This window comes from Budorcas taxicolor, chromosome 15 (genome assembly GCF_023091745.1).
Source record: "Budorcas taxicolor isolate Tak-1 chromosome 15, Takin1.1, whole genome shotgun sequence".
NCBI classification, from domain to species: Eukaryota; Metazoa; Chordata; class Mammalia; order Artiodactyla; family Bovidae; genus Budorcas; species Budorcas taxicolor.
The window spans coordinates 40,002,912-40,019,616 of record NC_068924.1 but is presented as its reverse complement, the minus strand read 5'-3'; the positions used below and the strand labels follow the sequence as shown (position 1 = coordinate 40,019,616).

Sequence of the window (16,705 nt, the reverse complement as noted above, 5' to 3'; positions counted from 1 at the left end):
GGATGGATGGGCAAGACCACATGGCCCTGGACTCTCAGGAGAGGAGCAGCACAGAAGACCAGGGCCTGTGATGGGCCTGGAGTCTCTTTCCTGAGCTCCCCACCTGGGCCAGTGTAAACAGAGGGCAGTGTCCAAGCCCTGCTGCAGGCTAGGCACTTGGGTGGGCTTTCAGCTACCTCTCTTGGATGTGTTTCCATTAGCCTTTCCAGTAGGGGCTCTAGAGGGCGTGTATAAGAAGACTGCACGTGTGGGTTCAACCCACATGGAAAGGGCTTTGACTTCCTGTGGGTGATCTCAAGGGCTAAGACCAACCGCGGGGAGAAGCCGTTGGAGAGACAGCATCGATCTTGCTGGAGAGGGACCAAGAGAAATCATCTCACTGAGGCTGTCTTCCTGTCAGCGGAGACAAGGGTGGGGCAGGCTGCCCCAGGAAGTGGTGCGTGCTCAACCTGGGAAGGTGACGGAGGGAAGGCTGGGGACCCCTGGCTGGAAGGAGATTACAAGGGGCCCCTTTCAGCCCCTTTCCAACCTTGGGAGTTGCCCCAGGGTTAGGGTCAAGTTGGTGTCACGTGCCCTGGTAGATGGAAAGCCGGGCCTCCCTGGGCCAGGTGAGAAGATGACGTCTGCAGACACCACCTGTAAAGCAGGTGTTCTGCCTGTGCTGGGCTCTGCAGAGATGCAGTGTGTGAGGATTTCCCACTATTTGGCCCTGGCTGCCTCCTGCCTTGTCTCAGATGTCGGATCCAAGTAGCCATGCCTGAGGGTCTTCTGTGTGTGAGGTGCAGAGCTGGGGGCTTTCAGTCTTTCCAGCAGCTCTGTGAGTGGATGGGGTGAAGACCTCCCCATCTTTCACTGCTGAGGAAACTGGGCCCAGCCCCCATGGCTCCTTGGGGTGGTTAACCTGAGAGAGGGTGAGTTTGAATAGGGGTTTGGCAGTGGAAATGACAAGAGGCTTTGGTTTTTAGATTGCATTTGCCTTGAAATGTGTCTGTGAGCCTTGAGGGTGGGGTTGAGGGCTGCCATTTCCTCATTCTGCTTTGAGAGAAGGTTTTGCTCATTGTCTTTTCCAGCTTTCCTTCAGTTTTTCTAGAACTCCCTCTTTTATTTATTTGTTTGGCTGGGCCATGTCTTAGTTACACCATGAGGGTTCTTTAGTTGTGACATGTGAACTCTTAGTTACAGAATGTGGAATCTAGTTCCCTGACAAGGGACTGAACTTGGGCCATCTGTATTGGGAGCTTGCAGTCTTAGCCACTGGACCATCAGTGAGGTCCCATCTTTTATGCACTGCCTGGTCACACTCTTTGATGCCATTTCACAGGTGATGAGGCCAAGGGACAACAGAGGTGTGGAAGTCCCACACAAGAGTGTACTGGTAATTGTCAGGCCAGGAGCTCGTCTCTTATTTTGAGGACTACTCAGGGCCTCTACATAAACCTTGAACTTGTCTCCCAAATGTTATGGGCCCGAGAGCCCATTACCAGTGCTGGCAATCTGAGACTCTGAGCTTTAATTTGTAACAGCCAGAGTCAGGGAGAGGGAATTGCTTTGTGACTCATGAAGTCACATAGGCAGAACCACAAATAAGGGACCCATTGGCAAAGACCAAATTGCTTCAAGGCTATTCTTAGAAACTAAAGCATCATGTCTTGTTTCTTCCCAGAAAATGCAGAAACCTTTCATATTTCTGAGTAGTTCATTTATTTATATTTCATACCAACTCCAAAAAGGCAACAACTGGGTAGTGATTGACAAGGAAGGCTAACAACGGCTATTACCCAGGATCCTCTGGCTTAACTAATCCTGACTTTCTTCTTTGGCGGAGAGAGAAGGGTATCCAGCAAAATACTACACTCCAGTTTCTGGAAACTCAGACTCAAACTTATGGGAGTCCTTCTAAATCAGCCTCTAGTTCATTCACAAAACTTCCTTGTACCATGGATGCTTTCAGTTCATCATCCAAACTTCTTGATGTGAGGTTCCCCACATTTCATATGGGAACTTAAAACCCAGAAATGGAGTTAGTTGTCCAAGGCTACACAGCTAGGAAGTGGATTTGAAACCAGATCTTTTGAATTGAAAGCCCATGGCCTCTAATTGTAAAGTGTATATAATTGTTTGACTTGGGAAGCTAGTACTGCTGCTGCTGCCGCTGCTAAGTCACTTCAGTTGTGTCTGATTCTGTGCCACCCCATAGACGGCAGCCCACCAGGCTCCGCCGTCCCCAGGATTCTTCAGGCAAGAACACTGGAGTGGGTTGCCATTTCCTTCTCCAATGCATGAAAGTGAAAAGTGAAAGGGAAGTTGCTCAGTAGTGTCTGACTCTTCGCGACCCCATGGACTGCAGCCTACCAGGCTCCTCCACCCATGGAATTTTCCAGGCGAGAGTACTGGAGTGGGTTGCCACTGCCCTCTCCGAGAAGCTAGTACTAGTGGTCTTCAATTATATTCTCTTCATTTTGGTCTGATGGTGTTTGAGTCATTTGATGAATAGTAATGAGTGCTGGTCATCAGGGAGTCACAGGTGCTAAATACATCACACATGATTGAGTTTATTCCTTACCACCCTATGACTCGAGTATCAGTATCCCCATTGAGCAGATGAGAAAGCAGGCTGAGAGGTTAGATAACCTTCCAAGGGTCCCGTGGCTAGTAAGTGCCTGAGACCAGACCCACACCTGGGTTTGCCAGACTCCATATATCCAGATGCTCTTCTGTGAGAAGACCTACTCCTAGGGGCTGTCAGTCATTCCTAAGGTGTCTGACTTAAACTAGAAAATGATTTTAAAGGCTGAGACCAGACTCTTTAGATGCAGGGTGGCAGGGCTGAGGCTGGCACAGGCTGCGGGGGCACAGCCCCAGGCAGGGCTTATCTCCTCCTGTCCATTCATCTCCCTTCACCTCCTCTTATCTCCCTCCAGATAGGAGCTAGTTCCTACAGCTCTCATGCCCACCCACAGCCCTCAATGCCACTCTGGCTCTTTCCCTTGGAGCTGTAAAATTAAGTTGTTCATTTTTCTTTTGGGGGAGGAGAGGAGGCAGCTTGCATTGGGAGGAGACAGGTTCTTCCAGTTTATAAATTATTCTCTGGGAGTTGGGTCTAGCTTGATAACTCAGAACAGTTCACCATTTTAGACAGGGAAGAGTTGGTGACTTGGAGAACTGATTTTCAAAGCTTTTTTTTTTTTCAACCTGGGGCATTCCCCAGATTCAGATCAGCTGCAGGTGATGGCTTCAGCATATATCTTCACATCTACCCAGTGCTTCCTTGGGCCAGGCTCTGCCATCACTCCTGTGTCTCACCCTCCACAGCAGCTCTGCAGGCTCTCATACAAAAGAAACAGCTGGGGCTCAGAGTTTATGTGGCTTATGTGAAGCCAGGTGGGCAGCGAGGGGCCAAGCTGAGCTTTGGACATGGCTTTAAGAGCCCCAAAGCCTGTGGTTTTCCTCTGCGCCACCTGCCCACCCCATACTACAGGATTCCGGTGGAATTCAAGTAGCTTTGCAGCTGTCAATTAGCTACTCCAGCCCTTCTTCAATCCCTGGCATAGAAGTGATTCCAAAGATAGATAAGAACTGAGGATGTTAATATGCTCCGAAAAGCAGATAAGTCTTGTTCTCTGTTTATGCTCTCTGGGTGGTGGGTCCTACACAGGGGAAAAGTTGAAACACAGGAGGAGGCGAAGTTTATGTGAGTGATACCAATGTGAGCAGTGCAGACACTAAAGGTTCTGACTGATCCATGTGGGAGGGAATCTGTGTCTTCTCAGTCCCGGGTAGAGCACAAAGCCAGCTTTCGAAGTTGGTTGAATTTGTTGAGTTGAGGGGACCAGAGGACAGAGGCCTGGCTGCAGAGTAGAGTTTGGCTGAGTCTGAAGCAGGGAATGTACTATTCTCCCTTCTGCTGAGTCTGGTGCCCAGCCTGTTGGAAGCTCTTGGAGAAAGAGGGACAGGAGGGAGGTGTCCTATGCTGTAGCCCAAGCCACTTCACCCATCAGGATCTGGGTGTCTGGAGAGCTTGTCTGCCCCCAGTGAGGGGCCCCTCACAGGTGGCGCCCAGCCAGGATGTGCATAACCTACATGTGTGTGCTTTCCTTCCCCCTGCCCTGCCAGTTTCTTTCCTCGTTGTGCTTGGGCAGTCCTCAGCTGCCTCCTTCTCCAGTCCACCCCTGCCATCTCATTTTCCCAAAGACTTATCTCACCCCGCTGCTCTGTCTCCTGTACCCCACAGCCCACTGGAGAAGCCAGGTCTCCTCTATAGTCTGCCCCAGACACCTTGTCACGAGTCCTGAATTCCCAGTGCCTTGAACTTACTGTCATTCTGCTGCCATGCTGGTCCAGATCCGTGCCTTTGTATGGTCCGTTCCCAAGTTATCTGGCAAAATCCACCTCATTCCTTAAATCACAGCATTTAGGCATTTCCCTGTTGTGGCTCCTCTGGGCTTGTCCAGGCTTTGTTGAACATCTTCCCTGGGCTTCCATGTGCTGTGTTCAGTTTTACAAGCGCTGGCCTGTTGTCTTGTAATCAGCTATTTACGGGTCTGCCTTCCTCGCTAGGCCCTGTCTCTGTATCCTCCTCTAGCATCTAGGGTGATGTGTGGCCCTTGCTAAGGCACCAGTCAGTCAGTCAGTCAGTTCAGTCGCTCAGTTGTGTCCAGCTCTTTGCGACCTCACAAATCGCAGCATGCCAGGCCTCCCTGTCCATCACCAACTCCCGGAGTTCACTCAGACCCACGTCTATCGAGTAAATGATGCCATCCAGCCATCTCATCCTCTGTCGTCCCCTTCTCCTCCTGCCCCCAATCCCTCCCAGCATCAGAGTCAGTAGTTATTGCTTAATGAATGAGTAAAGGATTAAGGAAGAAGATAAACACCAACCTCTGCTTTCAGTTTTATAAGGCCAGCCCGCAATTCAAGCGCACCCACAATGGCGTTTCCGTCTGGAGAGTGGGAAGCTACCCAGTCTGAGGGCTTGTCTCTGTTTGCTGACCTCCTCCTGCCAGGCTTCTGTCTGGGGGAGCTTGGTATGCTCTGTCCTCTGTTTACAGACTCCCTCAAGCCCTGCTGACAGCGGGGCCAGCCCCAGCTCCTCCATGCTCATTTTCTTGCACCGGCTTCGGATTCTGGAAAAATAGCTAGTGCTTTGGAAAATCAGTCTAATTTATTTTTGTTCCTTTGAAACTTAAATGACTTTCCTAAGAAAATGCCTGAGGTTAGAGTGGTGCAGAGAAGAAAGAATGATGGCCAAAACCCCGGCAAGCTATTTTTGTGATGTGAATGAGCCTCCATCAGATTTTTCTTTCCTTTAGCACTTGTTCCAAATGGCTCCCAGCTTGGGCTTACAAAGCACAGACTCATTTTGTGCATCAGGAGGAGACTCACATGTCTCTCTGTCTTTCTGTATGTCTCACTGAAGTGGATGCTGTCCTTCCAGCAGATCTGAGAAGTTGCCATTTGTTGTCTGTATAAAGAGAAGTCGCCCTCTGATAACTAATGAAGGAAGATGTAAAAGTGTGATGTCGAAAGATAGGTGGGATGGTGGTCATGAAATCTAGAGAGCTTTACTTTTTGGGAACTGTGCATTCGTGTCAAGTGGTTAGGTTACATTAATATTAGTCAATCAGTTTATGGTACCAAGAATTACAGGTTTTCAACAGTGTGAAATCTGGGTTTCTGGGTTTGTTTGTTTTCCTTTTTCTAGTTCCTACTTCCAGAACCATCTGGCTTATGGCAAGATTGACCAGATAATGTTGACATCAGCCAGGGTATGTCTTTGGCAATCTGTAGTTCTCTGCAGACAGCCAGGGGCGTGGAGTGTTGGGGAGAGAGATTGCCAGCAAGGCAGCATTTCCAGGTTAGATGGTATGATTATACCTCTCCTGTAGAGTATGTATGGTAGGTATTATGTTTAGTATGTTAGTATCTTAAAGGAATTGTATTTTTACCTCTCTGCACCCTCTCCCCAGCCTACCCCCGTCCACGCAGCTCACCTCTGCCTCCATCTACCTTTGCAGGTGTGACATTTCTCCAGGTACTTCATGGTGTTCTCCTCCATCCTCTCCACATAGCTGCTCTGCGTGGCTCCTGAAACATGGGGGAAAATGAGGATGAGAAGCAGACCCAGGCTGGGCAGATATTCGAGAACTTTGTCCAAGCTTCCACATGCAAAGGTACCCTTCAGGCCTTCAACATCCTCACCCGACACCTGGACCTAGACCCTCTGGACCACAGAAACTTTTATTCCAAGCTCAAGTCCAAAGTGACCACCTGGAAGGCCAAGGCCCTGTGGTACAAACTTGACAAGCGTGGATCCCACAAAGAGTATAAGCGAGGAAAATCTTGTATGAACACCAAGGTAAGGGAACCCCTGCATAGATGCTTCTTACCCTGTGGGGCATGTGGGGTGGTTTTTTGGGAGGTTAGGAAGCTGTTGCCATTTTGCCATCGTAAGGTTCTTAGCGAGTGTGGTCATGTTTTATTGTTTGACTCAGCTGAAGGTTACCTTTGTCTGTATATGCACAGCTTATCTTGGCCGGGGGCTTCTATCCTATCGTAGTGGTCTCAGCAATTCTTCTTATGTGCTCTCTGAGGCACAGAATATAAAGTTGTCATCTTGAAAACTATTAATAACCTAAAGGCTGAGAGCTATGCTTTATTTGGTAGGGACTTTTAGGATTTTTCAGGAGACAGCATCTCAAGTAGGAGAGAATTGCTCCGAGGAGGTGAGGAGAAGAGCCAGATTATATGGAAGTTTTGCAACAAAGGACAGATAGTCTGAACATCAAGATTATATAGCTAAATAAAGCCGGATACCCCAAGTTAAGGAAATCAGTGCTTTTCTTTGCATGGGAAGATGCAAGAGTCTGGGCTCACAGAAATCATTCCTTTGATACGCACCTCAGCTATCTGGGGACAATGTCCTGTTTTTATATCCTGAGTCCCTCAGGGCTCACTGTAGGGAGTGGCTGCAGTCCTGTAGCTGCTAGATGGCAGGTATTCTTCTCTGAGTGCCCTTAAGGCTCACCAGCTGGCATTGGAGGGCTACAGTTGAGGATGACTTTTCACATCCTTGTTTATTGATATGGCAGGAAATAGTCCGCTCACCAAAGGCATGCTTGATGTTATCCTGTTTCCGCTACTACTACTACCATTACTTCTAGGAGCCATTATTTACCAAGTAGCTTCTCTGGGCCAGGCCCGTTCTGTATGAGGTCTCATTGAACAGTATAATAGTCCTTTGGGTCACTTAAGAGATATGGAACCTGCAAAGTCAGTCTCACTTAAGGCCACACAACAAAAAGGCAATCTCAGTCTCTCTGATTTTAGGGCCTATGCCCTGAAGTCCCTGGAGAGACATTTGTGCTCCTTTTGGGAACAAACATTTGAGAAAGATCCCCTGACTTGAATTGGCTAAGAAATAGGTCTTTGGTGTTTATTACTGTTTCCTCCCTCTCTTTCTCTTCCTCTTCACATCTCTGCATTCTCCACCACCTCGTCCCCTTCCTCTGCTCAGGATCACACGTTGGTGACATTGGAGAACCTGTGCCTAGCACTTCATGTCTCTGATAGCTCTGAATCACCCATCTCTGAATGTGCAGCCAGAAGTCAAGACTTCCCTGGGGGCTGTCAGCCCTGGGCACTGGTCCAGGCTGTATGTTTAGGTTAAAAGCAAGCATGCTGTATTTAGACCTCACAGGAGGTAGCTCAGCCAGAGCCCTTGGAATTCTAGTTGGTGCCAATCCTAGACAAGAGGATTGAACTCTCCATAGAGATCAGAACTGTTGTGTTTTTGTTTTGGTGATGCGGAGCTGTTGAGTCCACCGTGGGATACAGCCACTTTCCCTTGCCCTGGGGAAGACAGCTGCCAAGCTCCTCTGAGCCTGGGACACAGACTGTACAGGGCATAGGAGGGCATTTTGTCAGGCAAAGCAGGAGTCGTTTTAGCTCAGAGCACACTAGCCATCCAGGAAGGGCTTGACCATAACCTGCTAAGCTCCAGCCTGACCCAAGAAGAGGAGAGCTTTAAAGAAAGAAGAGGGGGCACCAGGATCCTAAGTGCCATCCCCGCCTAGCACCTCCTTTCTAGCTGTTATAGCTTCATGGTTCCTGGCTCACTGAGCAGCTCTTCAGAGTTCTAGGAGTGGGAAGCTTTTAACTTACAAAGCATCACCCTTTTCAGTAACCATATATAGTGGTTTCCTTTTTCAAAGGTCCTATGGAAGTTAGGTGGCTAGAGTGCAATATGTTTTCTCAAGGAAAATTTTCAGAGCTCTTACTGTATCAGAAAATGCATCACCCCATATACCCAACAGTTCCTAGCTACTGGGGACTCTCTTGGGGATTGGAGGACAGACCTTCAGAGGGAGTCAGCCAGCAGAGGGATGGAATGAAGAGGTGACCACCAGGAAGATGTCCTTCCAAAAACCACTGGCTGGTTGCCTAGCTTGCCTGGCCAGCCCCTGTTTTACAAGCTTTGATGGCTTGAAGTGGAGGAGTCCGTACATCTGGTGGTTGGCAGGTCATCAGTGATGTCTAAGATATTAAAACAAAGGGAAAGGACTCATGTCTTTCCCTAGTGATGCTGAGTAAGAGTGGTTCTTGTGCAGGAATTTTTACACCTTTCTCAGGAGGAGGAACAAAGACATCAAATGTGGTGGCCCATCTCATAAAAACTACCCGTTTCCTGAATTGTAGAAGACCTATGGGAAAATGCACTCAGTGTACAGAAAAAAGAATTCAAACAAAATATGGCCGTTCTTCAGTTTTGTTTGCGAAATTTGAAATTACTCAAATTTAAAATCAATTACTGGACTGTGGAAATAAAGAAAAATGGCTGTGACTCTTAGGCGAATTTATTCGCACATTTCAGAAACTCAAACTAACCTAAACAAAACAGGGAAATGATTAACTCACATGAACAGGATGGTCCAGACACTCAAAGTTTTTCCCACCCTCTCTTCTTCCATCTAAATATCTCTTAAATATTTTGCTCTGTCTTGGCTCCATTCTTCCCTCCTGCAAACATGTTTTCTCCGTGTTGCTGCTGCTGCTGCTAAGTCGCTTCAGTCATGTCTGACTCTGTGCGACCCCATAGATGGAAGCCCACCAGGCTCTTGATAGCTCTGTGACTCAAAAGACCTTTGTCTTCCTGCTCAATATGGGAAATAAAATCTCAGGCAAGGATTTCAGTTAGCTCACTTTTGGGCCAGTTATTGAGGCCAAAACCAAGGGAGCTGACCGCTGTCTTTGGCAGCCCTTTTAAGCATCACATGATTCACATGAGGGGAGGAACAGGTCCCCAGGGATGGGGGGTGGGAGATAGACAAACACTAGGTGTCCTCCTCGTGATGAGCAACTGCTTGTTTGCATCCTAGGTATGTATGGTCCAGGCCTCCTCACGTTGGATTCACGTGGGTAATGGTAATGATGGGTAATGTTCACTCTAAAAGCCTGGGTCTCCTGGTTGTGAGTCAAGCAGAACACAGAACGTGGTCTTCCCTCTCTTCCAACATGAACAGACACTGTCTTGCTCACACATCTCACTTAGGTTTATCCCTTGGTGTAGTAGCTGATGCTGAGCATTAACAAAACAATGAGTGATGGGCATTAGCATGCTTGTGGTTCATCATTAATGCTAAGCCATGTAACACAGATGTGTCAGGTACCAGGCATATAGCCAAGCTCCTGCTTAGTCACAGGTAGAGTGGGAATGAATGAACTGCAGCCAGAACTCCACCTTTGTCCTGATGTGGCTGCGTCTCAGCACCATATGGAGTGGATCTAGGCCTCGGTGATTCACGAGCATTAATCAGCCCCTACCAGGTGCTGTAAGCTCTTCGTGCCAGCAGGAGTATGTGTGTGTGCCCATGCAGGCACTAGTGGTGATGGCAGGGGAAGACTGGGGACCAGGGTCTGTTTGGAGAAGACAGCCTCTGGTTCATATGAGCGGATAGGGAGGACCTGCAGGGTCCATGGAGCAGTAGCTTAGGCGCCAGTTGCATAATCTAACCTGGGGTTATGTTCATTATTGATTATTATTTATGAGGGTTTAGCCAAGCACTTAGTAATTCTTCCCCTGGGTGTGATCTGTTTGGATAAGAAATGAGCGAACCAAGGAGCAGGCCCAAGAAACTCTTTCGAGGCTGATTCTGGCTGTGAATTAGGGTAATACCCAGATCAAATGCCACATCTGATTGTGCTCTTCCTGGGGAAGACAGCTCCCAAGAAAGTAAAATACATAATTTGGCCTGGGAGTTACTATCACCACAAAGTCATTGAGTCTGGTAGTTTATTTTATATATACTTTTAATGCTAGAAGGAAGTTGAAAGAATGTTGTATACAATCTGAATTTGACAGATGGCAAACCAGGAGGCCCAGGAAGCTGAAGCTGTTTGGCTGAAGCTAGTGGGTGGCATTGCCAGGGTTTGGATTCTATTTATTGGATCGCTCGTATAGTGTTTTGTTTATTCATTCGTTAGGTTATTTCCTAGACCCTACACCTTAGTAGGTATTTGACAGAGGAGATGGTTTGGAAGAGTAGTAAGAAATGATTCTCACTTGAGCTTTCTATAGAGGGGACAGAAATGTCAGCACTTCTGTATTTACTCACTTATTTAATCATTTTTAAGGTAAATGATTATTAAGCAGCTGCTATGTGCCAGGTACTTATCTAGGCACCAGTCAGTCACTTTAGAGCTCTTTATCTTTGGGCAACTTACCTAATTCCTTATTCTCAATAGCAGCCTCTGTAAAATGCGGACAATGATGCTTCTTCCTTCATGGAATTTTTGTGAATATTGAATAAGGTAATCTTTGAAAAGTGTTTAGAACTCTGCCTAGTACCTGGTAAGTGATCAGCTAATGTTTAGCCATTAATATTATTATTAATATCCTAAGTGATATGAGAGAGTTGTGTACACTGTTCTGCAGGACTGTAGAAGAACAAGTGATTGGAGTAGTCTGGGAACGCTTCCTGGAAGAAGAGAAATGATTTGGGGTTTGACTGATGAGTAGGAGTTTGCCTGGCTTTATTGAAGGAAGAGCTCAAGGGAACATAAGGCAGAGAAACATATTCTGGGGAGAGTGGATTGCTCATGTAATGGGAATGAAGATGCCCATGGGGAGAGGGAAGAGGACGGGGAGAGCATGAGAGCAGGATGGATGAACGACAGGAGACCAGAAGGCCTCCTGGGGCCAGGCTCAGACAGAGGACCTGGAGGATCATTGAGGATGTGTCCCTGATCCCAATCCAGGGTTCCTGCTCCCACCTTCCAGGGGGTGGCTTGGTAATCACAGGTAACCAGTTCAGACCAGAAGGCATTTGTACATCACTGCCATAAAAACATGTTTGCAGGAAATGACTCAGGCTCCTATCACCAGCAGCCACAGGGCCAGCCTATATAATGAAAACTCTTGGATTATCCCATGAGAAGGAAATGTCCGTATTTTGGGTCACACCATGCCTTCTGCTCTTGAACATGACCTTTGTCCGTCTTTGTGTCTGCACTGACTCCCCGGGGGTGGGTAACCCCGGCCTGGGTAATGCTTGCAGCCCAGCTCATTACAGCGTGGTTCCCTAGCTGCCTGAGCAGAGCACAGTAGGAGCAGGGAGGGGGGGAAGGAGAGGTGGAGCTCGGAGGGAAGGCCGCTGTCTTGCAGCCTAGATAAGCCTATCTGACATTCCCCACTTCTGAAATCACCCACCAGGACCCTCAAATCCTGGCTCCGCTGCATCGGCTGGGAATGTCCAGCACCGCTTTGCCTAATACAGGCAGTTGCAGGCATAACCGACAGAGCAGAGGATGGTCCCTGCACTGTGACCTCCCGTGCTATGTGTGCTGTGCTTAGTCGCTCAGGCATGTCTGACTCTTTGCGACACCATGGAAGGTAGCCTTCCAGGCTCCTCTGTCCATGGGGACTCTCCAGGCAAGAATACTGGAGTGGGTTGCCAGGCCCTCTTCCAGGGGACCTTCCCAACCCAGGGATCAAACCCAGGTCTCCCGCATTGCAGGCGTATTCTTCACTGACTGAGCCACCAGGAAAGTGCTAGTTGAACAAAAAGCTCCCATAAACTCTGTATCTGTCCACTTACCTGCCAGTGGACTATGGCGCTGCCCAAGTAGGCACGTCTGCAAGCCTAGATTGCCAGTTGAGTTCTGTGAATCACTACACTTGTCACCACAAAGTGTGATGCGCACGAAGTGCACCTCACGAAGTGTGCGGAGTTTGCCTGACTGTGTGCATTGAACATGCTACGTGAGATTGAGGAAGTCAATTATCCCAACAATACTAAACTGAGATGAAAAAATTCTCTTCTGGCTGTCTTCATAGGAAGTGGTTAGTCTGGGTTCACTGCAGTTCATTTTACTAATACATTTATAATTAAAGTGTTCTTTGTCTATTTAAGAACCATCTAATTCGTTTTCTTTAATTAAAAAAGAAATGCAGGAATTCCCTAGTGGTCCAGTGGTTAAGAATCCTCCTGCCTGTGCAGGGGACAGAGGTTCGATCCTTGGTCCAGGAGGATGTCATAGAGCAACTAAGCATGTGCACCTGAACTCCTGAGCCCATGAGCACCTTCCCCTGTTGCATGCTCTGCAATAAGAGAAGCCATGATGAGAAGGAGCCCAGGCAGCTCAGCTAGAGAGTACCCGCCACTTGCTGCGACTAGAGAAAGCCTGCTTGCAGCAACAAAGACTGAGTGCAGGCAAAAATTAATTAAATTAAAAAAAAATACATGCTCATGGTAAAAAAAAAAAAAAAAAAATTAATTCAAGCAGGACAAGACAAGAAAATATACCGGGAAAGGAAATGCCTTTGCCCAGGCCTCCAGGTCTTTTCCCTAGAGGCAACCAGTATGCCATTTCCCATGCACCCTTCCTGAAAGTCTCCATTTGTGTATGTGTGCATCCCCCTTCTCCTTGTTTAATGGGAAGTTTTTAAAAAATATATTTGTTGTGTACCTTGTTTTTCACTCAAAAAAAAAAAAAGAAAACCATATGTCGGAGACTGTTTTATATCAGTACCTGGGGAATTGAACCCTTTTATTACTTTCATGGCTTTTTATGGCTTCCCATTTTATGGCCCCATCACAGTTTGCTTAACTGCTTAGGTTGTTTCCAGTCTGTTGCCATATTAAACAGTGCTGCAGTACACTTCCTCATATGTACTTTGTATGCACATGAAAGTTTGTCTATGGGATACATTGTGAGAATTTCAGCGTCCTAGGGTGTGCGCATTGCATTGACAATGTTACAGGCAAGTTCTCATCCATGGAGGTTCTTGCAGTAGACACTCCCAATAGTGCAGGAGAGTGATAAGAAGCGCCCTGATGGAAAAGGGAGCCACAGTGGGATGTTGCCTACTTGGATTTCTTTGGCTTGGTTGAGTGGGTATTGTGATGGACACCCTCTGAATCCTGGAGTCTGGGCTGGGTGGCCTTGAAGGGGGTCACTGAGTGAAGAGCAGTCGGTAGCAACATGGTCGGGACCACTGCCACCCCTGTAACAATCACAATGATTTCATTACTGTTACATCCAGCATTTGCATAGCGCTTTATAGTTTCATACACATGACTTCATTAAGAAATTTGCTTTGTAAAAGGTGACTGCTCTTTCAAAGAAGAATGAATTTGTATTCAATATGCTTTCCTCTTCAAAATTTCATCAAAGAGTGGGAGATTTTACAGCCTTGATCCATGGAGGATCTGTACTCTTTGTGCTGAGCAGCGGCACCTTCCTGGCCTAGCTAACTTGTTCTCTTTATGATTCAGTTTAAGCTAGTATCACCTCCAGGGAGTCTGCCCTGACCTCCTTTCTACATCTCCTTTCTCTTATTTCATCCCCAGTTGAGTTTGGTGCTTCCACGGGCTCCCAACTCTGGTCCTATCACTACCTTGCTGATCAGTGTCCCTCACTGACTGCTTTTTTGGCTCCTCACCACTGTGAGCTCCCTGAGGACAGGAACCAAGACTGGCTCCTCTTTGGGTCTGAAGCACAGCATAGGGCTTGATGTAGGGAGGGTGCTCAGGGACTGAATGAATGAACTGTGTAGTTCAAGAGGCTTCTTTCTGCAGTAGTACAAATAGCATACTGGGGGCTTCCCCAGTGACTCAGCAGGTAACGAATCCTCCTGCAATGCAGGAGACACAGGAGACTCAGGTTCCATCCCTGGGTTGGGAAGGATCCCCTGGAGGAGGAAATGGCAACCCACTCCAGTACTCTTGCCTGAAAAGTCCCATGGACAGAGGAGCCTGGTGGGCTACAGTCCATGGAGTCTCAAAGAGTTGGACACAATTGATCACTCATGCACAAATAGCGTACTATTAACATACAGTTCTCTCTGTAGAGCTGTACTGGGTGAGTCCCAGTATATTTCCAAGCCTTGATTGTGGGTTTACAGAAGCCAGGACAGGCCAATCCCTTATTTTCTTATTCAAACATCTGTCCAGATTTGCCTCTGAGCACCCTCTCCCAGGGGTGTGTGATGAGGACCAATAGCCTTGTCGGTGCCTTGACTGCTGCTGCTGCTGTTGCTGCTACGTCGCTTCAGTTGTGTCCGACTCTGTGCGACCTCAGAGACGGCAGCCCACCAGGCTCCCATCCCTGGGATTCTCCAGGCAAGAACACTGGAGTGGGTTGCCATTTCCTTCTCCAATGCATGAAAGTGAAAAGTGAAAGTGAAGTCGCTCAGTCGTATCCGACTCTTAGCGACCCCATGGACTGCAGCCTACCAGGCTCTTCCTTCCATGGGATTCTCCAGGCGAGAGTACTGGAGTGGGGTGCCGTTGACTAGCATCTGGCATCTGGCTATTCATGGAGCTTTCAAGGAGGATGGGGAAATTAGCCAGTAGGCTTGTTAGACTGAAGGGCTGGGCCTCTTTTTTTCTTCTGGAAAAAAGAAAAACCTCTCGCAGTTCCTGCCCCACCCAGGATTGCACAAGGCCTTAGGGAATCTCTGGCCAGGATTATCCAAATTAATGTGTACCACTGGGCAAGGCGAGAGGAAGCCATGAAGCAGTTTCATGCTCTGTTTCCCAGACTGGAAGGTGTCCCCTGGCTTCCCTCCATCATGTTCATTGGAGGCGCTTGCTCAGCTTTGCTTTTCTTCATAATAAAAAATATCTTGGAGATAAATATATTCCACGGCAAGGGATTTGTCCACTTAAGTGTGAATATATCTGTCTAACTCTTATCAATTAGATGGGGTGCCAGACTGAATTCAGCCTTCCTGCTGTAGGGCGGGTCCAGGGCGATTCACACTCCCTCTGAATCAGAAATGATTACACTCAACTGCAAACTCAACTGCAGTGAATTTAAACAAATAGGAGCGTATTTTTTAACCAGCTATCAGGAGAATGATGGTGACTGAAAATTCAATGGCTATATTCTCTGTGATTCTCTGAGCCAGTGCTGTCCAGTAGAAATATAATATGAGCTACATATGTGATTTAAAATTTTCTAGTACCCACATTTTAAAGAGTATGAAGAAATGGTTTATTTTAATATATTTCGCTTAATATATCCACTATATCATTGTTTCAGCATGTAGTCAATAAAAAAATTTATTACTAAGATATTTTTTAAATTCTTCTTTTGGTATTAAGTCTCTGAAATCCTGTGTGTTTTACAACTCAGCTCAATTCAGATGAGCCACAGTTGAAATGCTCAATAGCCTCATGTGACTAATGGCTATTGAATTGGATAGTGCAGCTCTAGGCTTTTCCTCATACTTGTCACCTTGTAGTTGCAAGATTGCTGCTGTATATCCAGCCATCATGTCTGCTTTTGAGGCAGGAAGAAGGTAGAAGGGACTGCTGTCGCTGCATACATTGCTTTATCACATAGACAAAAGTATTTCCAGAAACCCTACTATTAACAAAATGTAAGCTCCTTGGGGGCAGTTTTTGTCTGCATAGTCTCTGCTGATTTTCCAGCACCTAGTGGCACCCCACTCCAGTGCTCTTGCCTGGAAAATCCCATGGACGGAGGAGCCTCGTAGGCTGCAGTCCATGGGGTCACTAAGGGTCAGACACGACTGAGTGAATTCACTTTCCCTTTTCACTTTCATGCATTGGAGAAGGAAATGGCAACCCACTCCAGTGTTCTTGCCTGGAGAATCCCAGGGATGGGGGAGCCTGGTAGGCTGCCGTCTATGGGGTTGCACAGAGTCGGACACGACTGAAGTGACTTAGCAGCAGAATAGTAACTAATGAATAGTACATATTTGTCACAGATTGAGTTCTGCAAAAGCAGATGCTTAGAAGGTATTTGGAGTGCAAGATGTTCATTAGTAATCAATACCTGTGAAAGGAATGGGGGAGAGAAGCAGGGTTGGGCAGAAGAGGTCAAACTGTACAAGAGAATCATATGCCTGTGGGTTCAGGCAGCTGAATCTTTTCTTACTTCGCCTTTCAGCCAGTGAGTTTTGCAGGAGGCAGGATTGGGAGGCCACAAAGACCTCAATTGATATAGGAGGTCAGCTATGAGCTACCAACCCTCTCTATGACATGTTCAACACATATACCAATACAAATAGTGTATTTTAGAACATGTGTAGTTATAGACTTGTATACTTAAGGGTTGGAAAGCAGAGACATTACTCTGCTGACAAAGGTCTGTATAGTCAAGGCTATGGTCTTCCCAGTGTTCACATATGATTGTGAGAGCTGGACCATAAAGAAGGCAGAATGCCAAAGAACTGATG

The 16,705-nt window shown here is 47.2% G+C and overlaps 1 protein-coding gene across 3 annotated transcripts in view; it reads left to right on the top strand.

Annotated features, from left to right (window-relative positions):
* The window catches only part of MICAL2 (microtubule associated monooxygenase, calponin and LIM domain containing 2), a 154,734-nt gene that overhangs the window by 47,287 nt on the left and 90,742 nt on the right, over positions 1-16,705 (top strand). For all 3 annotated transcript variants that reach the window (XM_052653388.1, XM_052653387.1, XM_052653386.1), the window contains exon 3: positions 6,015-6,355. In XM_052653388.1, coding sequence (XP_052509348.1) covers positions 6,092-6,355 — 264 coding nt within the window. In that variant the 5' untranslated portion in view covers positions 6,015-6,091. The remainder of the gene's footprint in view (positions 1-6,014; positions 6,356-16,705) is intronic.